At 49.5% G+C, this 24,155-nt stretch overlaps 1 protein-coding gene across 1 annotated transcript in view; it reads left to right on the forward strand.

Annotated features, from left to right (window-relative positions):
* NDC80 (NDC80 kinetochore complex component) overlaps positions 1–23,851 on the forward strand; it is a 39,268-nt gene extending 15,417 nt beyond the window's left edge. Inside the window, exons 5-17 of the mRNA XM_073668691.1 lie at positions 2,482–2,654; positions 5,562–5,664; positions 5,948–6,034; positions 14,748–14,841; positions 15,101–15,207; positions 15,560–15,704; positions 15,798–16,003; positions 17,440–17,592; positions 17,720–17,809; positions 19,020–19,112; positions 19,217–19,347; positions 19,555–19,657; positions 23,348–23,851. Coding sequence (XP_073524792.1) covers positions 2,482–2,654; positions 5,562–5,664; positions 5,948–6,034; positions 14,748–14,841; positions 15,101–15,207; positions 15,560–15,704; positions 15,798–16,003; positions 17,440–17,592; positions 17,720–17,809; positions 19,020–19,112; positions 19,217–19,347; positions 19,555–19,657; positions 23,348–23,488 — 1,626 coding nt within the window. The 3' untranslated portion in view covers positions 23,489–23,851. The remainder of the gene's footprint in view (positions 1–2,481; positions 2,655–5,561; positions 5,665–5,947; positions 6,035–14,747; positions 14,842–15,100; positions 15,208–15,559; positions 15,705–15,797; positions 16,004–17,439; positions 17,593–17,719; positions 17,810–19,019; positions 19,113–19,216; positions 19,348–19,554; positions 19,658–23,347) is intronic.
* The last annotated feature ends 304 nt before the right edge of the window (positions 23,852–24,155 follow it).

Below are 24,155 nucleotides of genomic sequence, written 5' to 3' on the forward strand. Positions count from 1 at the left end.
ACTCTGCCTGAGCTCCCCTCTCTGTACACAGATGCGCAGCCTGTGCTCCCCCCGCAGACTCTGCCTGAGCTCCCCTCTCTGTACACAGATACGCAGCCTGTGCTCCCCCCGCAGACTCTGCCTGAGCTCCCCTCTCTGTACACAGATACGCAGCCTGTGCTCCCCCCGCAGACTCTGCCTGAGCTCCCCTCTCTGTACACAGATACGCAGCCTGTGCTCCCCCCGCAGACTCTGCCTGAGCTCCCCTCTCTGTACACAGATACGCAGCCTGTGCTCCCCCCGCAGACTCTGCCTGAGCTCCCCTCTCTGTACACAGATACGCAGCCTGTGCTCCCCCCGCAGACTCTGCCTGAGCTCCCCTCTCTGTACACAGATACGCAGCCTGTGCTCCCCCCGCAGACTCTGCCTGAGCTCCCCTCTCTGTACACAGATACGCAGCCTGTGCTCCCCCCGCAGACTCTGCCTGAGCTCCCCTCTCTGTACACAGATACGCAGCCTGTGCTCCCCCCGCAGACTCTGCCTGAGCTCCCCTCTCTGTACACAGATACGCAGCCTGTGCTCCCCCCGCAGACTCTGCCTGAGCTCCCCTCTCTGTACACAGATACGCAGCCTGTGCTCCCCCCGCAGACTCTGCCTGAGCTCCCCTCTCTGTACACAGATACGCAGCCTGTGCTCCCCCCGCAGACTCTGCTTGAGCTCCCCTCTCTGTACACAGATACGCAGCCTGTGCTCCCCCCGCAGACTCTGCTTGAGCTCCCCTCTCTGTACACAGATACGCAGCCTGTGCTCCCCCCGCAGACTGTGCCTGAGCTCCCCTCTCTGTACACAGATACGCAGCCTGTGCTCCCCCCGCAGACTGTGCCTGAGCTCCCCTCTCTGTACACAGATACGCAGCCTGTGCTCCCCCCGCAGACTCTGCCTGAGCTCCCCTCTCTGTACACAGATACGCAGCCTGTGCTCCCCCCGCAGACTCTGCCTGAGCTCCCCTCTCTGTACACAGATATGCAGCCTGTGTTCCCCCCCGCAGACTCTGCCTGAGCTCCCCTCTCTGTACACAGATACGCAGCCTGTGCTCCCCCCGCAGACTCTGCCTGAGCTCCCCTCTCTGTACACAGATACACAGCCTGTGCTCCCCCCGCAGACTCTGCCTGTGCTCCCCTCTCTGTACACAGATATGCAGCCTGTGTTCCCCCCCGCAGACTGTCTGAGCTCCCCTCTCTGTACACAGATACGCAGCCTGTGCTCCCCCCGCAGACTCTGCCTGAGCTCCCCTCTCTGTACACAGATACGCAGCCTGTGCTCCCCCCGCAGACTCTGCCTGAGCTCCCCTCTCTGTACACAGATGCGCAGCCTGTGCTCCCCCCGCAGACTCTGCCTGAGCTCCCCTCTCTGTACACAGATACGCAGCCTGTGCTCCCCCCGCAGACTCTGCCTGAGCTCCCCTCTCTGTACACAGATACGCAGCCTGTGCTCCCCCCGCAGACTCTGCCTGAGCTCCCCTCTCTGTACACAGATACGCAGCCTGTGCTCCCCCCGCAGACTCTGCCTGAGCTCCCCTCTCTGTACACAGATACGCAGCCTGTGCTCCCCCCGCAGACTCTGCCTGAGCTCCCCTCTCTGTACACAGATACGCAGCCTGTGCTCCCCCCGCAGACTCTGCCTGAGCTCCCCTCTCTGTACACAGATACGCAGCCTGTGCTCCCCCCGCAGACTCTGCCTGAGCTCCCCTCTCTGTACACAGATACGCAGCCTGTGCTCCCCCCGCAGACTCTGCCTGAGCTCCCCTCTCTGTACACAGATACGCAGCCTGTGCTCCCCCCGCAGACTCTGCCTGAGCTCCCCTCTCTGTACACAGATACGCAGCCTGTGCTCCCCCCGCAGACTCTGCCTGAGCTCCCCTCTCTGTACACAGATACGCAGCCTGTGCTCCCCCCGCAGACTCTGCCTGAGCTCCCCTCTCTGTACACAGATACGCAGCCTGTGCTCCCCCCGCAGACTCTGCTTGAGCTCCCCTCTCTGTACACAGATACGCAGCCTGTGCTCCCCCCGCAGACTCTGCTTGAGCTCCCCTCTCTGTACACAGATACGCAGCCTGTGCTCCCCCCGCAGACTGTGCCTGAGCTCCCCTCTCTGTACACAGATACGCAGCCTGTGCTCCCCCCGCAGACTGTGCCTGAGCTCCCCTCTCTGTACACAGATACGCAGCCTGTGCTCCCCCCGCAGACTCTGCCTGAGCTCCCCTCTCTGTACACAGATACGCAGCCTGTGCTCCCCCCGCAGACTCTGCCTGTGCTCCCCTCTCTGTACACAGATTGGAGGCAGCGCAATGTTGTTTTCTGACAGATTGGTGGCAGCGGTGGAATTTTTGTGATTTTCCCCCTGTTGGTTCCCTGGCAGATGTTGGGGGTGTATCGCCGGGCACTCTGTGGGGTCTCCTCCCCTTCGTCTCTCACACGTCTTCTTCCTTATTGTGTTTTGCAGTTTCTCAATGAGAACAGCTACTCGCAGACCCTCACGGTGAAGTCCTTGCAAGGCCCCTCCACCAAGGATTTCCTTAAGATCTTCGCCTTCATCTACAGCTTCATCTGCCCAAACTACGAAATCCCCGATTCCAAGTTCGAGGAGGAAATTCCCAGAGTGTTCAAAGAGCTGGGGTGAGTGCGGCCCCCAATCACACCCTGCTATAGGGCCACTGACCCCAAATACACCCGCCTGCATATGGTGTAATGTCTGGAGGTTATATCAGTACTGGAGCGTTATAAGAGGGGCTGATATCAGTCACATATGATGTAATGTCTGGAGGTTATATCAGTACTGGAGCGTTATAAGAGGGGCTGATATCAGTCACATATGACGTAATGTCTGGAGGTTATATCAGTACTGGAGTGTTATAAGAGGGGCTGATATCAGTACTGGAGCGTTATAAGAGGAGCTGATATCAGTCACATATGATGTAATGTCTGGAGGTTATATCAGTACTGGAGCGTTATAAGAGGAGCTGATATCAGTCACATATGGTGTAATGTCTGGAGGTTATATCAGTACTGGAGCGTTATAAGAGGAGCTGATATCAGTCACATATGATGTATGTCTGGAGGTTATATCAGTACTGGAGCGTTATAAGAGGAGCTGATATCAGTCACATATGGTGTAATGTCTGGAGGTTATATCAGTACTGGAGCGTTATAAGAGGGGCTGATATCAGTCACATATGGTGTAATGTCTGGAGGTTATATCAGTGCTGGAGCTTTATAAGAGGGGCTGATATCAGTCAGATACGTTGGGGTCCATTCCTCTCTTGGAGACGTTCTTCTCCGGTTTCTGCGCTGGTGACTTAGTGCAGAATAATGATGAAGACTGCGGCCATAGAAGGCGGGTCAGGTCCTATAACCGCGGTGTGCAGGGCGCATGCTCGGGATCACAGGGCCGTGTGATGCTGATGGGAGGGGCTGGTATGCTAATGAGGACAGGAGGCGGAGATTTCTTCCAGGCACCACACACATCGGAGCCTGATAGAAATCATTAACATAAAAGATTAAAACTCTTTTCTCAACAACTAGACCGCCGCTATGAGGCAGACAGGTAGGACTGTTTTAACCATTTTATTACCTGTATGCCCATAGTAATAGGGGGTGACAGATTCCCTTTTAATCCTGAGAGCTTTTAGGGCTCCGCTCAGTGAGCTGACTTCCTTTGGACCAACATGTGAGAGTCTTCCTATTACACCACATATGAACTCTGGCCCGCAACTCTGGGTGAGTTCCCCGAGCATGTTTGGCCCGTGGGTGGCCCCCGGCCTGGCATCACACTTTCAACTACATCTGCATCCTGGATGTGGGGCCCTTCATACTGCATGGAGGACTATGGGGGCTTATTATACTGTATGTGGGGCCCATTAGTCTGTACGCAGCACTATGTGGGGTCTTTATACGGCATGGAGGACTATGGGGGGGGCCCATTGTGCAGCATGGAGGACTATGGGGGGGGGCCATTGTGCAGCATGGAGGACTATGGGGGGGGCCCATTGTGCGGCATGGAGGACTATGGGGGGGGCCCATTGTGCGGCATGGAGGACTATGTGGGGGGGGCCCATTGTGCGGCATGGAGGACTATGGGGGGGGGGGCCCATTGTGCGGCATGGAGGACTATGGGGGGGGGGCCCCATTGTGCGGCATGGAGGACTATGGGGGGGGGGCCCCATTGTGCGGCATGGAGGACTATGGGGGGGGGGCCCCATTGTGCGGCATGGAGGACTATGGGGGGGGGGCCCCATTGTGCGGCATGGAGGACTATGGGGGGGGGGCCCCATTGTGCGGCATGGAGGACTATGGGGGGGGGGCCCCATTGTGCGGCATGGAGGACTATGGGGGGGGGGCCCCATTGTGCGGCATGGAGGACTATGGGGGGGGGGCCCCATTGTGCGGCATGGAGGACTATGGGGGGGGGGCCCCATTGTGCGGCATGGAGGACTATGGGGGGGGGGCCCCATTGTGCGGCATGGAGGACTATGGGGGGGGGGCCCCATTGTGCGGCATGGAGGACTATGGGGGGGGGGCCCATTGTGCGGCATGGAGGACTATGGGGGGGGGGCCCATTGTGCGGCATGGAGGACTATGGGGGGGGGGCCCATTGTGCGGCATGGAGGACTATGGGGGGGGGGCCCATTGTGCGGCATGGAGGACTATGGGGGGGGGCCCATTGTGCGGCATGGAGGACTATGGGGGGGGGCCCATTGTGCGGCATGGAGGACTAACTATGGGGGGGGGCCCATTGTGCGGCATGGAGGACTAACTATGGGGGGGGCCCATTGTGCGGCATGGAGGACTAACTATGGGGGGGGGGCCATTGTGCGGCATGGAGGACTATGTGGCGATTACAGTCGGGGAATCATACTGTGATGGGGTCACCATTCTTTGTCGGGGGATTGATGGAGGGGGTACAGTAGGGTCATCATACTGTGCGTGTGGGGGTCTCGCACTGTGTTTGGGGGCACTTTTGTTGGCATCATACTTTATGTAATAAAAGATAAAACCTTGAATTATACAGATAATATTTGTTAGGCCATGTGGTTTTTACAACTTACAGAAATAGATTCCAATATTTTAGTCTAAGATCTATTAATTAAGATGTACTTTGTTTGTGGCACAAACCCTTTAAGTTTGTTTCCATATGAAAAAGTTCAGCGTTATATTTTGTCCCTCTGTGTATTGGAGTTTGACCTCCCCGTATTACACAGAGGATCGTCCTTGCCGCTTGTCTCGCCCTTTGCCGCTTGTCTCGCCCTTTGCCGATCTCCTTTCTTTTCCTTTTTCATATAATTCTGTTCTGTATTACCCATCATCGCGCCGTATACATTGTATCTAAGGTGCAGTCTCCTGTCTGTTATGCAGGGTCTCCGCAGCCCCTCGTTCTGTTCTCTCGCCTCGCTCGGGTGGATGTTATGGGGGCTAATCCCCCTACAGCACTTTTCTGCCTATATAAAATATATATTGGGGGTGACTGATTTTCATGAAATGTCTTTATGAAATCTTTGAAACAAATCTTCTGCTTTTCTCCCGCAGATATCCCTTTGGTTTGTCCAAAAGCTCCATGTACACGGTTGGTGCCCCCCACACGTGGCCGCAGATCGTGGCAGCTCTGGTCTGGCTGATAGACTGTATTAAGGTGCAGCCTTTTCTGTAATCGGTTCATATTACCAGGCAGAAACTTGTGTATAAAAAATATAAATATATAGATTAGTGTGTGTGTATAAAGCAAGAGCTGCAGTAGAAAGCATGGGGGAGAGCCACAGCCTGAGTACAGGAGACCCTGCACCTGATCAAAGCCGTCCCCTAATAGTACAGGCGGTGACAGTAAGCCGTCACGTACCCAGCGGAGAAGACAGCTACATCTCTGCTCTAATGCAGATGTCACGTTTACTGACATCTCCTCCGTCTCCATCTTCCAGCTGTCCTGTGTGCTGACCAAGGACGACCACGAGTTCGAGGAGCCACAAATGTCTGAGCCAAGTGATGAAGGAGTCGACTTTAACCAGGTACAGGAACATCTGCACAAGACATTCTATGTCCTATAGATGATCTGCAGGTTACATCCTGTATTATACTCCAGAGCTGCATTCATTATTCTGCTGGTGCAGTCACTGTGTACATACATTACATTACTGATCCTGAGTTACATCCTGTATTATACCCCAGAGCTGCACTCACTATTCTGCTGGTGCAGTCACTGTGTACATACATTACATTACTGATCCTTAGTTACATCCTGTATTATACTCCAGAGCTGCACTCACTATTCTGCTGGTGCAGTCACTGTGTACATACATTACATTACTGATCCTGAGTTACATCCTGTATTATACTCCAGAGCTGCATTCATTATTCTGCTGGTGCAGTCACTGTGTACATACATTACTGATCCTGAGTTACATCCTGTATTATACTCCAGAGCTGCACTCACTATTCTGCTGCTGCAGTCACTGTGCACATACATTACTGATCCTGAGTTACATCCTGTATTATACTCCAGAGCTGCACTCACTATTCTGCTGGTGCAGTCACTGTGTACATACATTACTGATCCTGAGTTACATCCTGTATTTTACTCCAGAGCTGCACTCACTATTCTGCTGGTGCAGTCACTGTGTACATACATTACTGATCCTGAGTTACATCCTGTATTATACTCCAGAGCTGCACTCACTATTCTGCTGGTGCAGTCACTGTGTACATACATTACTGATCCTGGGTTACATCCTGTATTATACTCCAGAGCTGCACTCACTATTCTGCTGGTGCAGTCACTGTGTACATGCATTACATTAGTGATCCTGAGTTACATCCTGTATTATACTCTAGAGCTGCACTCATTATTCTGCTGGTGCAGTCACTGTGTACATACATATTACAATACTGATCCTGAGTTACCTCCTGTATTAACCTCCAGAGCTGCACTCGCTATTCTGCTGGTGCAGTCACTGTGTACATACATTACTGATCCTGGGTTACATCCTGTAATATACTCCAGAGCTGCACTCACTATTCTGCTGGTGCAGTCACTGTGTACGTACATTACTGATCCTGGGTTACATCCTGTATTATACTCCAGAGCTGCACTCACTATTCTGCTGGTGCAGTCACTGTGTACATACATTACATTGCTGATCCGGAGTTACCTCCTGTATTAACCTCCAGAGCTGCACTCCCTATTCTGCTGGTGCAGTCACTGTGTACATACATTACATTACTGATCCTGAGTTACATCCTGTATTATCCTCCAGAGCTGCACTCACTATTCTGCTGGTGCAGTCACTGTGTAGATACATTACATTACTGATCCTGAGTTACATCCTGTATTTTACTCCAGAGCTGCACTCACTATTCTGCTGGTGCAGTCACTGTGTACATGCATTACATTAGTGATCCTGAGTTACATCCTGTATTATACTCTAGAGCTGCACTCATTATTCTGCTGGTGCAGTCACTGTGTACATACATATTACAATACTGATCCTGAGTTACCGCCTGTATTAACCTCCAGAGCTGCACTCGCTATTCTGCTGGTGCAGTCACTGTGTACATACATTACTGATCCTGGGTTACATCCTGTAATATACTCCAGAGCTGCACTCACTATTCTGCTGGTGCAGTCACTGTGTACATACATTACTGATCCTGGGTTACATCCTGTAATATACTCCAGAGCTGCACTCACTATTCTGCTGGTGCAGTCACTGTGTACATACATTATTGATCCTGAGTTACATCCTGTATTATACTCCAGAGCTGCACTCACTATTCTGCTGGTGCAGTCACTGTGTACATACATTAAATTACTGATCCTGAGTTACATCCTGTATTATACTCCAGAGCTGCACTCACTATTCTGCTGGTGCAGTCACTGTGTACATACATTACATTACTGATCCGGAGTTACATCCTGTATTATACTCCAGAGCTGCACTCACTATTCTGCTGGTGCAGTCACTGTGTACATACATTACATTACTGATCCGGAGTTACATCCTGTATTATCCTCCAGAGCTGCACTCACTATTCTGCTGGTGCAGTCACTGTGTAGATACATTACATTACTGATCCTGAGTTACATCCTGTATTATCCTCCAGAGCTGCACTCACTATTCTGCTGGTGCAGTCACTGTGTACATACATTACTGATCCTGGGTTACATCCTGTAATATACTCCAGAGCTGCACTCACTATTCTCCTGGTGCAGTCACCGTGTACATACATTACTGATCCTGAGTTACATCCTGTATTATACTCCAGAGCTGCACTCACTATTCTGCTGGTGGAGTCACTGATCCTGAGTTACATCCTGTATTATCCTCCAGAGCTGCACTCACTATTCTGCTGGTGCAGTCACTGTGTACATACATTACTGATCCTGGGTTACATCCTGTAATATACTCCAGAGCTGCACTCACTATTCTGCTGGTGCAGTCACTGTGTACATACATTATTGATCCTGAGTTACATCCTGTATTATACTCCAGAGCTGCACTCACTATTCTGCTGGTGCAGTCACTGTGTACATACATTACTTTACTGATCCTGAGTTACCTCCTGTATTATACTCCAGAGCTGCACTCACTATTCTGCTGGTGCAGTCACTGTGTACATACATTACATTACTGATCCGGAGTTACATCCTGTATTATACTCCAGAGCTGCACTCACTATTCTGCTGGTGCAGTCACTGTGTACATACATTACATTACTGATCCTGAGTTACCTCCTGTATTATACTCCAGAGCTGCACTCACTATTCTGCTGGTGCAGTCACTGTGTACATACATTACATTACTGATCCTGAGTTACATCCTGTATTATACTCCAGAGCTGCACTCACTATTCTGCTGGTGGAGTCACTGATCCTGAGTTACATCCTGTATTATACTCCAGAGCAGCACTCACTATTCTGCTGGTGCAGTCACTGTGTACATACATTACATTACTGATCCTGAGTTACATCCTGTATTATACTCCAGAGCAGCACTCACTATTCTGCTGGTGCAGTCACTGTGTACATACATTACATTACTGATCCTGTACTGATCCTTAGTTGCATCCTGTATTATACTCCAGAGCTGCACTCACTATTCTGCTGGTGCAGTCACTGTGTACATACATTACATTACTGATCCTGAGTTACATCCTGTATTATACTCCAGAGCTGCACTCACTATTCTGCTGGTGCAGTCACTGTGTACATACATTACATTACTGATCCTGAGTTACATCCTGTATTATACCCCAGAGCTGCACTCACTATTCTGCTGGTGCAGTCACTGTGTACATACATTACATTACTGATCCGGAGTTACATCCTGTATTATACTCCAGAGCTGCACTCACTATTCTGCTGGTGCAGTCACTGTGTACATACATTAAATTACTGATCCTCAGTTACATCCTGTATTATCCTCCAGAGCTGCACTCACTATTCTGCTGGTGCAGTCACTGTGTAGGTACATTACATTACTGATCCTGAGTTACATCCTGTATTATCCTCCAGAGCTGCACTCACTATTCTGCTGGTGCAGTCACTGTGTACATACATTACTGATCCTGGGTTACATCCTGTAATATACTCCAGAGCTGCACTCACTATTCTCCTGGTGCAGTCACCGTGTACATACATTACTGATCCTGAGTTACATCCTGTATTATACTCCAGAGCTGCACTCACTATTCTGCTGGTGGAGTCACTGATCCTGAGTTACATCCTGTATTATCCTCCAGAGCTGCACTCACTATTCTGCTGGTGCAGTCACTGTGTACATACATTACTGATCCTGGGTTACATCCTGTAATATACTCCAGAGCTGCACTCACTATTCTGCTGGTGCAGTCACTGTGTACATACTTTATTGATCCTGAGTTACATCCTGTATTATACTCCAGAGCTGCACTCACTATTCTGCTGGTGCAGTCACTGTGTACATACATTACTTTACTGATCCTGAGTTACCTCCTGTATTATACTCCAGAGCTGCACTCACTATTCTGCTGGTGCAGTCACTGTGTACATACATTACATTACTGATCCGGAGTTACATCCTGTATTATACTCCAGAGCTGCACTCACTATTCTGCTGGTGCAGTCACTGTGTACATACATTACATTACTGATCCTGAGTTACCTCCTGTATTATACTCCAGAGCTGCACTCACTATTCTGCTGGTGCAGTCACTGTGTACATACATTACATTACTGATCCTGAGTTACATCCTGTATTATACTCCAGAGCTGCACTCACTATTCTGCTGGTGGAGTCACTGATCCTGAGTTACATCCTGTATTATACTCCAGAGCAGCACTCACTATTCTGCTGGTGCAGTCACTGTGTACATACATTACATTACTGATCCTGAGTTACCTCCTGTATTATACTCCAGAGCTGCACTCACTATTCTGCTGGTGGAGTCACTGTGTACACATTACTTGTCCTGTATTATACTCCAGAGCTGCACTCACTATTCTGCTGGTGCAGTCACTGTGTACATACATTACATTACTGATCCTGAGTTACATCCTGTATTATACTCCAGAGCAGCACTCACTATTCTGCTGGTGCAGTCACTGTGTACATACATTACATTACTGATCCTGAGTTACATCCTGTATTATACTCCAGAGCTGCACTCACTATTCTGCTGGTGCAGTCACTGTGTACATACATTACATTACTGATCCTGAGTTACCTTCTGTATTATACTCCAGAGCTGCACTCACTATTCTGCTGGTGGAGTCACTGTGTACACATTACTTGTCCTGTATTATACTCCAGAGCTGCACTCACTATTCTGCTGGTGCAGTCACTGTGTACATACATTATTGATCTTGAGTTACATCCTGTATTATACTCCAGAGCTGCACTCACTATTCTGCTGGTGCAGTCACTGTGTACATACATTACATTACTGATCCTGAGTTACCTCCTGTATTATACTCCAGAGCTGCACTCACTATTCTGCTGGTGCAGTCACTGTGTACATACATTACATTACTGATCCTGAGTTACATCCTGTATTATACTCCAGAGCTGCACTCACTATTCTGCTGGTGCAGTCACTGTGTACATACATTACATTACTGATCCTGAGTTACCTCCTGTATTATACTCCAGAGCTGCACTCACTATTCTGCTGGTGCAGTCACTGTGTACATACATTACATTACTGATCCTGAGTTACATCCTGTATTATACTCCAGAGCTGCACTCACTATTCTGCTGGTGGAGTCACTGATCCTGAGTTACATCCTGTATTATACTCCAGAGCAGCACTCACTATTCTGCTGGTGCAGTCACTGTGTACATACATTACATTACTGATCCTGAGTTACATCCTGTATTATACTCCAGAGCAGCACTCACTATTCTGCTGGTGCAGTCACTGTGTACATACATTACATTACTGATCCTGTACTGATCCTTAGTTGCATCCTGTATTATACTCCAGAGCTGCACTCACTATTCTGCTGGTGCAGTCACTGTGTACATACATTACATTACTGATCCTGAGTTACATCCTGTATTATACTCCAGAGCTGCACTCACTATTCTGCTGGTGCAGTCACTGTGTACATACATTACATTACTGATCCTGAGTTACATCCTGTATTATACCCCAGAGCTGCACTCACTATTCTGCTGGTGCAGTCACTGTGTACATACATTACATTACTGATCCTGAGTTATATCCTGTATTGTACTCCTGAGCTGCACTCACTATTCTGCTGGGGCAGTCACTGTGTACATACATTACTGATCCTGAGTTACCTCCTGCATTATACTCCAGAGCAGCACTCACTATTCTGCTGGGGCAGTCACTGTGTACATACATTACATTACTGATCCTGAGTTACATCCTGTATTATACTCCAGAGCAGCACTCACTATTCTGCTGGGGCAGTCACTGTGTACATACATTACATTACTGATCCTGAGTTATATCCTGTATTATACTCCAGAGCTGCACTCACTATTCTGCTGGTGCAGTCACTGTGTACATACATTACATTACTGATCCTAAGTTACCTCCTGTATTATACTCCAGAGCTGCACTCACTATTCCGCTGGTGCAGTCACTGTGTACATACATTACATTACTGATCCTGAGTTACATCCTGTATTATACTCCAGAGCTGCACTCACTATTCTGCTGGTGGAGTCACTGATCCTGAGTTACATCCTGTATTATACTCCAGAGCAGCACTCACTATTCTGCTGGTGCAGTCACTGTGTACATACATTACATTACTGATCCTGAGTTATATCCTGTATTGTACTCCTGAGCTGCACTCACTATTCTGCTGGTGCAGTCACTGTGTACATACATTACATTACTGATCCTGAGTTACCTCCTGTATTATACCCCAGAGCTGCACTCACTATTCTGCTGGTGCAGTCACTGTGTACATACATTACATTACTGATCCTGAGTTACATCCTGTATTATACTCCAGAGCTGCACTCACTATTCTGCTGGTGGAGTCACTGATCCTGAGTTACATCCTGTATTATACTCCAGAGCTGCACTCACTATTCTGCTGGTGCAGTCACTGTGTACATACATTACATTACTGATCCTGAGTTACATCCTGTATTATACTCCAGAGCTGCACTCACTATTCTGCTGGTGGAGTCACTGATCCTGAGTTACATCCTGTATTATACTCCAGAGCAGCACTCACTATTCTGCTGGTGCAGTCACTGTGTACATACATTACATTACTGATCCTGAGTTATATCCTGTATTGTACTCCTGAGCTGCACTCACTATTCTGCTGGTGCAGTCACTGTGTACATACATTACATTACTGATCCTGAGTTACCTCCTGTATTATACCCCAGAGCTGCACTCACTATTCTGCTGGTGCAGTCACTGTGTACATACATTACATTACTGATCCTGAGTTACATCCTGTATTATACTCCAGAGCTGCACTCACTATTCTGCTGGTGGAGTCACTGATCCTGAGTTACATCCTGTATTATACTCCAGAGCTGCACTCACTATTCTGCTGGTGCAGTCACTGTGTACATACATTACATTACTGATCCTGAGTTATATCCTGTATTGTACTCCTGAGCTGCACTCACTATTCTGCTGGTGCAGTCACTGTGTACATACATTACATTACTGATCCTGAGTTACCTCCTGTATTATACCCCAGAGCTGCACTCACTATTCTGCTGGTGCAGTCACTGTGTACATACATTACATTACTGATCCTGAGTTACATCCTGTATTATACTCCAGAGCTGCACTCACTATTCTGCTGGTGCAGTCACTGTGTACATACATTACATTACTGATCCTGAGTTACCTCCTGTATTATACTCCAGAGCTGCACTCACTATTCTGCTGGTGCAGTCACTGTGTACATACATTACATTACTGATCCTAAGTTACCTCCTGTATTATACTCCAGAGCTGCACTCACTATTCCGCTGGTGCAGTCACTGTGTACATACATTACATTACTGATCCTGTACTGATCCTTAGTTGCATCCTGTATTATACTCCAGAGCTGCACTCACTATTCTGCTGGTGCAGTCACTGTGTACATACATTACATTACTGATCCTGAGTTACATCCTGTATTATACTCCAGAGCTGCACTCACTATTCTGCTGGTGGAGTCACTGTGTACACATTACTTGTCCTGTATTATACTCCAGAGCTGCACTCACTATTCTGCTGGTGCAGTCACTGTGTACATACATTACATTACTGATCCTGAGTTACATCCTGTATTATACTCCAGAGCTGCACTCACTATTCTGCTGGTGCAGTCACTGTGTACATACATTACATTACTGATCCTGAGTTACATCCTGTATTATACTCCAGAGCTGCACTCACTATTCTGCTGGTGCAGTCACTGTGTACATACATTACATTACTGATCCTGAGTTACATCCTGTATTATACTCCAGAGCTGCACTCACTATTCTGCTGGTGCAGTCACTGTGTACATACATTACATTACTGATCCTGAGTTACCTTCTGTATTATACTCCAGAGCTGCACTCACTATTCTGCTGGTGGAGTCACTGTGTACATACATTACATTACTGATCCTGAGTTACATCCTGTATTATACTCCAGAGCTGCACTCACTATTCTGCTGGTGGAGTCACTGTGTACATACATTACATTACTGATCCTGAGTTACATCCTGTATTATACCCCAGAGCTGCACTCACTATTCTGCTGGTGGAGTCACTGTGTACATACATTACTGATCCTGAGTTACCTCCTGTACTATACCCCAGAGCTGCACTCACTATTCTGCTGGTGGAGTCACTGTGTACATACATTACTGATCCTGAGTTACCTCCTGTATTATACTCCAGAGCTGCACTCACTATTCTGCTGGTGGAGTCACTGTGTACATACATTACATTACTGATCCTGAGTTACCTCCTGTATTATCCTCCAGAGCTGCACTCACTATTCTGCTGGTGCAGTCACTGTGTACATACATTACATTACTGATCCTGAGTTACCTCCTGTATTATACTCCAGAGCTGCACTCACTATTCTGCTGGTGCAGTCACTGTGTACATACATTACATTACTGATCCTGAGTTACATCCTGTATTATACTCCAGAGCTGCACTCACTATTCTGCTGGTGGAGTCACTGTGTACACATTACTTGTCCTGTATTATACTCCGGAGCTGCGCTCACTGTTCTGTCGCTCCTCTGCAGCTCTTCCTGGATTACACGGCGCGGTGCTACCAGCAGTTCATGCAGGGCCAAGACACGTTTGATGAGAATGACTCGGAGGTTTATTCCCGGCTCAGTAAGTGCCGTTATTCTCTGAATTCTGCCCCCTTTTCAGGATCTCCTCTTGCTGTCAGTCATTGTCATCGTTCTTGTTTCCATGGAGTCGCTGGGAACGTTTTCTAATTTCCAGCTTCACAGCTGAGGGTTTGTTACAGTTGCATCCAGTGCGCTGGTACACTGTAGCAGAAGTCAGGTGTGTGCTGCAGGCCTCAGTGACTGCCAGCAGCGGTCTTGGCTTTGTGGGGGCTCCTCTCACCGGTGTCTTCTCCTGGCAGAGGACATGTACGCCGTGGAGGAGTCTCAGGTGGAGTCGCTGCAGTCCGAGAGCCGGAGACTGATGGAGGAGATCGAGCGTCTGGAGAAGGACAAGGAGCGCGAGCCGGTGAGTGACAGCCACACGGGGTGACAACCAGTATGGGGGTGGGGGTGACAACCAGTATGGCGACCACAGGTACACGTGGCCTCCCAGCTTACTGGTGATGGGTCAGTTGAAGGGGATGTTGCGGATTAGGAAAACATGGCTGTCTTTCTATAACAGCACCACCCCTGACTCCAGGTTTTGTCTGGTATTGCAGCTAGGCCCCATTCATTTCTGTGAAGCTGTAATACCAGACACAACCTGCATACAGGGGTGGCGCTGTTCCTGGACTATGTCGGCCATGTTTTTCTAATCCTGCTGGCGTCTTCTTAGGCGGGATGTTGGGTACCTGATTCTGTGGTTTTGGGCCTTCCAGGACCGTTTGGCCTCCATGAGAAAGCTGAAGGTTTCCCTCCAAGCTGACATCCAGAAGTACCAGAACTACCTGACGGAGATGGAGTCTCACTCCTCCTTACTGGACCAGCGGGTCAGCAGCCTGAGCGAGGAGCTGGAGGCCGCAGGTGAGGCTGCGGACACGGATCTGCGTTATGGGGGTCCTCCGCCGTGGGGGGGAGGCGACGCCTGTAAACCCCATGTCTCGTCTCTTTTCGCAGAGTTGGAAAGTGAGGCCATAAAACAGGAGAACATGCGGCTGAAGAAAGTCCTGGACAACCAGAAGTACTCCGTGGCCGACATCGAGAGGATCAAGTACGAGGAAAACGAGCTGCAGGAAACCATCAGCAAGCTGAGCAAAGAGCTGGACGAGGACAAGCAGCATCTGTGGAGCGAGGAGCTGAAGTACGCCAAGATCAAGGAGTCGGTAATGACCGAGTGACACGCACGCGTACAACACGATGGCAGCGAGATGAGCCGCTCTGCCCCCCACACAAGTAAATGGGATCGGAGCTGACGTGTCCATGTAGATGCCGATTAGTGCCCCCAAAACTTCATCGCGGGGTGGCGGTAGGTTGCCATGGCACCCGGGGGCCTCTGCTATCTTGGGTTCTCCGGCCTTGGGTTACAGGTCTGCAGTCATTCTACATGACTGCAGACTTGTGAATCTTGACTCACTGTGAGAATTCTCCAGGAGCGGCCGGCGCCTGACTGCAAGTACGTGATTTGCATAGATGCAGTCACATGCCGACTAGTCATGCATTGAGCAAGGCTGGAAAGTCTAGTCTGACTGTGGCTAGAAGAGCGCAAATCACATCCTCTCTCCCTCCTACTCACCCAATAAATAAAAAATCCCAGAATTGTCAATTTTTCAGTCACCGTACCATCGCCAAAAAATGTAAAAAACGATCTAAATATAATAAACACAAACGTAACCTCCGCATAAGAACAACAAACGCCAGCGCGGCCCCATCGATTGAAAAACAAAAAAAAGTTATGGGGGTCTGAAAAGAGCGACACGAACCAAACTTTTTTTATTTATTTATTTTTTTTAAGAGAAGTTTGATTACATTTTTTTTTTTTTTTTTTACTGCTAAATCTAAAAAAAATCTCGCTGTCGTTGTTCTGACCCGGAGGGCCGTGTTAACCCCTTAGTGACCAGGCCATATTGATTAAATCTGACCGGTGTCACTTTATGTGGTAATTCTGTAACACTTCAACGTATCCCATTGATTTTTAGGTTGTTGTTTCGTGACACATTGTATTTTATAATAGTGGTAAATTTAGGTTGATATGTTGCGTTTTATTTTATAAAAAGATCAGAAATGTAGCAAAAATGTAGCAAAAATTAGCAATTTTCATAGTTTGAATGACTATCCTTTTAATCCAGCTAATCAGAGCACACAAAAACATTAATGTTTCCCTCATGTCGGCTTTACATCAGCACCATATGTATAAAATGTTGTTTTATTTTGTTAAAGGGGTATTCCCAACTCCAAGATCCTATCCCAATATGTAGTAGGTGTAATAATAATATTAGCAAATACCTCCAATTAGAAATGTAGTATAGTTTTTCTGATTCACTATCTCTTTCCTCATGTGCAGGCATCGCAGGACCTTATGTATCCATGGTTACGTCCACTGATAATGTCACAGTTAGCTAGTTGCTAGTGGTCGTAACCATGGATACCTAAGGTCCTGTGTTCACGTTGTAGTCACTATTGCCAGCAGTATTTAAAGGGGTTAAATGGCCATGGTCGCTGCCAACACTGATCGTGGCTGATGCAGCAAGTTGTCAGCTATAGTGTACTGCTGAATGCGGGGTCCAGCGCTGCACACACGGACCCTCCGTCTGTCCTGTAGGTGGAGACGCAGGTAGCAGAGTTCCACAAAGTAGCGCGGAAAGTGCGGCTGATCCCGTCCACGGCAGAAAACGCCAACGGCCACGACTTCCAGATCGAGTGCAACCTGGACGGAGAGCAGGGCGGCCTGAACGTGTGCAGGAACAAGATCAACGTAAGTCCTCCCCCCCCCCCCCCCAGCCCGCGCTGTGATACCGGAGGCGGTGCATCCGGGGGATGCGACTCTGTATACGGGGGAGGGAGCGGACAGTTACTTCTCTGCTCTATTCCCCCTCTCACAGCTCCCCCTGCTGGAGTTCCTGACAAAGACAGAAGGGCAGATCACCAACGCCACCAACAAGAAGATGGAAGCGGAGGAGATGCTGGAGCAGGTGGGAGCTGCACCCCATGTCTGTCTAATACCATCATCCCATGTCTGTCCCTCCAGGTTACTGAAAAGACCCCCTGTGATGAGGGTCTTCAGTTTCCAGGCACCATCAGTAATGATGAATGATCGAGGTGCCCTCCATTATTGGAGTTGGCAACCGTGCGGAAGATGCGTGTAGCGGGGCGCGGTCCCCTCCCCCTTACCTTACACGTCGTGCTCCTTTCGTCTCCGTGGGGCGCGGTCTCCTCCCCGTACCTTACACGTCGTGCTCCTCTCGTCTCCGCGGGGCGCGGTCCCCTTTCCCGTACCTTACACGTCGTGCTCCTCTCGTCTCCGCGGGGCGCGGTCTCCTCCCCGTACCTTACACGTCGTGCTCCTCTCGTCTCCGCGGGGCGCGGTCTCCTCCCCGTACCTTACACGTCGTGATCCTCTCGTCTCCGCGGGGCGCGGTCCCCTTCCCCGTACCTTACACGTCGTGCTCCTCTCGTCTCCGTGGGGCGCGGTCTCCTCCCCGTACCTTACACGTCGTGCTCCTCTCGTCTCCGCGGGGCGCGGTCCCCTTCCCCGTACCTTACACGTCGTGATCCTCTCGTCTCTGCGGGGCGCGGTCCCCTTTCCCGTACCTTACACGTCGTGCTCCTCTCGTCTCCGCGGGGCGCGGTCACCTCCCCGTACCTTACACGTCGTGCTCCTCTCGTCTCCGCGGGGCGCGGTCTCCTCCCCGTACCTTACACGTCGTGCTCCTCTCGTCTCCGCGGGGCGCGGTCCCCTTTCCCGTACCTTACACGTCGTGCTCCTCTCGTCTCCGCGGGGCGCGGTCACCTCCCCGTACCTTACACGTCGTGCTCCTCTCGTCTCCGCGGGGCGCGGTCTCCTCCCCGTACCTTACACGTCGTGCTCCTCTAGTCTCCGCGGGGCGCGGTCCCCTTTCCCGTACCTTACACGTCGTGCTCCTCTCATCTCCGCGGGGCGCGGTCACCTCCCCGTACCTTACACGTCGTGCTCCTCTCGTCTCCGCGGGGCGCGGTCTCCTCCCCGTACCTTACACGTCGTGCTCCTCTCGTCTCCGCGGGGCGCGGTCCCCTTTCCCGTACCTTACACGTCGTGCTCCTCTCGTCTCCGCGGGGCGCGGTCCCCTTCCTCGTACCTTACACGTCGTGCCCCTCTCTTCTCCGCAGGAAGGAGGATTTCATGGTTTCTTTTTTTCTCTTTAGTTAAACTCATTGATTGGAGAGAAGAGAAATGATGTAAAGAGCCAAAAAGAAGAAGCGCAGAAGCTAGAGGAGCTGTCAGCGAAGAAAGTGGAGGTGCGGGGCGAGCGGGCGGGGGACATGGAGAGGGAAGGGTCATAGCGGCTGCCCGGAGGGGACCGCACATTGCTCCATACATGTGATCCCTGCTCTCTTCTCAGGAAGCGGACGAGGAGGAGAAGAGGTGGACGGCGGAGATCAAGTCACTGGAGAAACATCGCCACCTGCTGGAGTCCGGGGTGAACAAGAGTCTGGACGAGGCCATGAAGGATCTGCAGAAGGCTCAGCAGGAGTGAGTGATGAGATCGGCGTGGGCGGACGATGAGCAGTCATTTATTGGGTGATTTCCCGGTGTGTCTGCGGAGCCCATAGACCGATATTATTCATTATAGTAATGGGCAGACTATATAGCGCTCTCTCCTGGCCACCTCTGGGATAAGCGCATGGTCTAGTGCTGCCGCCCTCCATGTAATGTGAGTGATGGTGTCCCCGTCCGCAGGCTGCAGCTGGTGGAGCATCAGACAGAGGAGCAGATGAGGCACGTGGAGAACAAGCTGGTGCGGGTGGTGACCGCCGTGGCCTCTCACATGGGGGTCATCGAGGTGAGGAAACCACGGGCACAAGATGGCGCCCATCCCATGGAGGGATAATAACCGGTGTTCACCAGACAGCCCCTTTAACGAGCAGACATTGCCCTGCTCCTGCTGATAGTATTTACACGGATTGTCCCATAAACCTCATAAATCGCCCGGATGAGGGATCAATGATTGACCAGTGACGGTCTAACTTCTGGGAACCCTACTGACCCTGAGAATGGGGGTCCCACACTGTGCTGCGTGAATAAAGCCGCACTGAGCATGTGCGACCACTGCTGCACTCGCTGTATATGGGGGAGGTGGTCGCACATGCTCAGTACCGCTTCACTCCCACCTGTGACTTTAGAACCCCCATTCTCAAGATCCAGGTGGGTCTCAGCACGGGACCCCAGCAATCACACACTTAGTTGATAGGAGATTAACCCCTTCTTTGTAGGATCAGGAGGCCTCGTCCTCCCTGTACAGGATAGTGGCCGAGCTATGGCTGTGTAGTAACGCTCAGCGCATGAATGATCACTCAGTATAACAGCTCCTCCATATACAGCTCAGTATAACCACAGCTCCTCCATATACATCTCTGTATAACAGCTCCTCCATATACATCTCTGTATAACAGCTCCTCCATATACATCTCTGTATAACCACAGCTCCTCCATATACATCTCTGTATAACAGCTCCTCCATATACATCTCTGTATAACCACAGCTCCTCCATATACAGCTCTGTATAACCACAGCTCCTCCATATACATCTCTGTATAACAGCTCCTCCATATACATCTCTGTATAACCACAGCTCCTCCATATACAGCTCTGTATAACCACAGCTCCTCCATATACAGCTCTGTATAACCACAGCTCCTCCATATACAGCTCTGTATAACCACAGCTCCTCCATATACAGCTCTGTATAACCACAGCTCCTCCATATACAGCTCTGTATAACCACAGCTCCTCCATATACAGCTCTGTATAACCGCAGCTCCTCCATATACAGCTCTGTATAACCGCAGCTCCTCCATATACAGCTCTGTATAACCGCAGCTCCTCCATATACAGCTCTGTATAACCGCAGCTCCTCCATATACATCTCTGTATAACCGCAGCTCTTCCATATACAGCTCTGTATAACCGCAGCTCCTCCATATACAGCTCTGTATAACCGCAGCTCCTCCATATACAGCTCTGTATAACCGCAGCTCCTCCATATACAGCTCTGTATAACCGCAGCTCCTCCATATACAGCTCTGTATAACCACAGCTCCTCCATATACAGCTCTGTATAACCACAGCTCCTCCATATACAGCTCTGTATAACCACAGCTCCTCCATATACAGCTCTGTATAACCGCAGCTCCTCCATATACAGCTCTGTATAACCGCAGCTCCTCCATATACAGCTCTGTATAACCGCAGCTCCTCCATATACAGCTCTGTATAACCGCAGCTCCTCCATATACAGCTCTGTATAACCGCAGCTCCTCCATATACAGCTCTGTATAACCGCAGCTCCTCCATAGACAGCTCTGTATAACCGCAGCTCCTCCATAGACAGCTCTGGATAACAGCAGCTCCTCCATAGACAGCTCTGGATAACAGCAGCTCCTCCATAGACAGCTCTGGATAACCACGGCTCCTCCATATACAGCTCAGTATAACCACGGCTCCTCCATAGACATCTCTGTATAACCACGGCTCCTCCATATACAGCTCAGTATAACCACGGCTCCTCCATATACAGCTCAGTATAACCACGGCTCCTCCATATACAGCTCAGTATAACCACGGCTCCTCCATATACAGCTCAGTATAACCACGGCTCCTCCATATACAGCTCTGTATAACCACAGCTCCTCCATATACAGCTCTGTATAACCACAGCTCCTCCATATACAGCTCTGTATAACCACAGCTCCTCCATATACAGCTCTGTATAACCACAGCTCCTCCATATACAGCTCTGTATAACCACAGCTCCTCCATATACAGTACAGACCAAAAGTTTGGACACACCTTCTCATTTAAAGATTTTTCTGTATTTTCATGACTATGAAAATTATACATTCACACTGAAGGCATCAAAACTATGAACTAACACATGTGGAATTATATACTTAACAAAAAAGTGTGAAACAACTGAAAATATGTCTTATATTCTAGGTTCTTCAAAGTAGCCACCTTTTGCTTTGATGACTGCTTTGCACACTCTTGGCATTCTCTTGATGACCTTCAAGAGGTAGTCACTGGAAATGGTCTTCACTTCACAGGTGTGCCCTGTAAGGTTTAATAAGAGGGATTTCAGTTGTGTTGTGCAGAAGTCAAGTGGATACACAGGTGATAGTCCTACTGAATAGACTGTTAGAATTTGTATTATGGCAAGAAAAAAGCAGCTAAGTAAAGAAAAACGAGTGGCCATCATTACTTTAAGAAATGAAGGTCAGTCAGTGCGAGAAATTGGGCAAACTTTGAAAGTGTCCCCAAGTGCAGTTGCAAAAACCATCAAGCGCTACAAAGAAACTGGCTCACATGAGGACCGCCCCAGGAAAGGAAGACCAAGAGTCACCTCTGCTTCTGAGGATAAGTTTATCAGAGTCACCAGCCTCAGAAATCGCAGGTTAACAGCAGCTCAGATTAGAGACCAGGTCAATGCCACACAGAGTTCTAGCAGCAGACACATCTCTACAACAACTGTTAAGAGGAGACTTTGTGCAGCAGGCCTTCATGGTAAAATAGCTGCTAGGAAACCACTGCTAAGGACAGGCAACAAGCAGAAGAGACTTGTTTGGGCTAAAGAACACAAGGAATGGACATTAGACCAGTGGAAATCTGTGCTTTGGTCTGATGAGTCCAAATTTGAGATCTTTGGTTCCAACCACCGTGTCTTTGTGTGTCGCAGAAAAGGTGAACGGATGGACTCTACATGCCTGGTTCCCACCGTGAAGCATGGAGGAGGAGGTGTGATGGTGTGGGGGGGCTTTGCTGGTGACACTGTTGGGGATTTATTCAAAATTGAAGGCATACTGAACCAGCATGGCTACCACAGCATCTTGCAGCGGCATGCTATTCCATCCGGTTTGCGTTTAGTTGGACCATCATTTATTTCTCAACAGGACAATGACCCCAAACAACCTCCAGGCTGTGTAAGGGCTATTTGACCAAGAAGGAGAGTGATGGGGGGCTACGCCAGATGACCTGGCCTCCACAGTCACCAGACCTGAACCCAATCGAGATGGTTTGGGGTGAGCTGGACCGCAGAGTGAAGGCAAAAGGGCCAACAAGTGCTAAGCATCTCTGGGAACTCCTTCAAGATTGTTGGAAGACCATTTCCGGTGGCTACCTCTTGAAGCTCATCAAGAGAATGCCAAGAGTGTGCAAAGCAGTCATCAAAGCAAAAGGTGGCTACTGTGAAGAACCTAGAATATAAGACATATTTTCAGTTGTTTCACACTTTTTTGTTAAGTATATAATTCCACATGTGTTAATTCATAGTTTTGATGTCTTCAGTGTGAATGTACAATTTTCATAGTCATGAAAATACAGAAAAATCTTTAAATGAGGTGTGTCCAAACTTTTGGTCTCTACTGTACATCCCTGTATAACAGCTCCTCCATATACAGCTCAGTATAACGGCTCCTCAATATGGTGGAGATTCAGGACAATCCCTTTAAGTTATAACTTTCTCTGCACTTTTTCCAGAAACACCTTGAGGAGAAGCGGCTGAAGACGGAGCAGCAATACGAGGAGATCAGACGGGAGGATCTGCTGCTCGACCTCCGGGAGCTGGTGGCAAAATACAAGGATAAGGCCAAAGTCTTAAAGACTGAACCTGAGAAATAGACTCCTCCTCCCCCACTTGACTCCGCCGCCAAGCTCTTGGCGCTGTACAGGAGCTGCCAGCGGTTTTCCGGCTTTGTGTATTTTTAGTTTGTCCTTTTGTACGAGTCTCCTGTTATATATGTGACTCCCCCCTCCTCGTGACTCCCCCCTCCTCGTGACTCCCCCCTCCTCGTGACTCCCCCCTCCTCGTGACTCCCCCCTCCTCGTGACTCCCCCCTCCTCGTGACTCCCCCCTCCTCGTGACTCCTCCCCCACGTTTCCTATTTATGCAGCGCGCTCCCCGCTGTGGAGTTTTTTAGGATATGAAGAGTTTTGCTTCGTTCCCTTATTCATACAGTGAAGAATAAAAGGATTTTATTTGTTTGCTCGTGTTTTATTTATGGCAATATTGTACATTACAGCGGAGGCGCTGGGTCCCTGGCCGGCGGTAACTCCACCCCCTGTGATGTCATCACTGTGGTCACATGGACTCTGGTTCTAGGACTCCCAGCATGCCTTGAGTCTGCAGCGTGCTTGCTCGGCTGGGACTTGTGGTTGCCGCTGTGGAGTAAATGCAGAATCCATATCCTTTCCTGTTTGTGGTGCCGTCAGCCGGGTCTCTGCTGGACTCCCAGGTTACGTGCACGGCCGGGTGACAAATCTGAGCCCCATAGGAGCCAATATGGCT

Source organism: Phyllobates terribilis, unplaced genomic scaffold, assembly GCF_046119375.1.
Source record: "Phyllobates terribilis strain yellow unplaced genomic scaffold, ASM4611937v1 Scaffold_2__4_contigs__length_985480577, whole genome shotgun sequence".
Lineage (NCBI taxonomy): Eukaryota > Metazoa > Chordata > Amphibia > Anura > Dendrobatidae > Phyllobates > Phyllobates terribilis.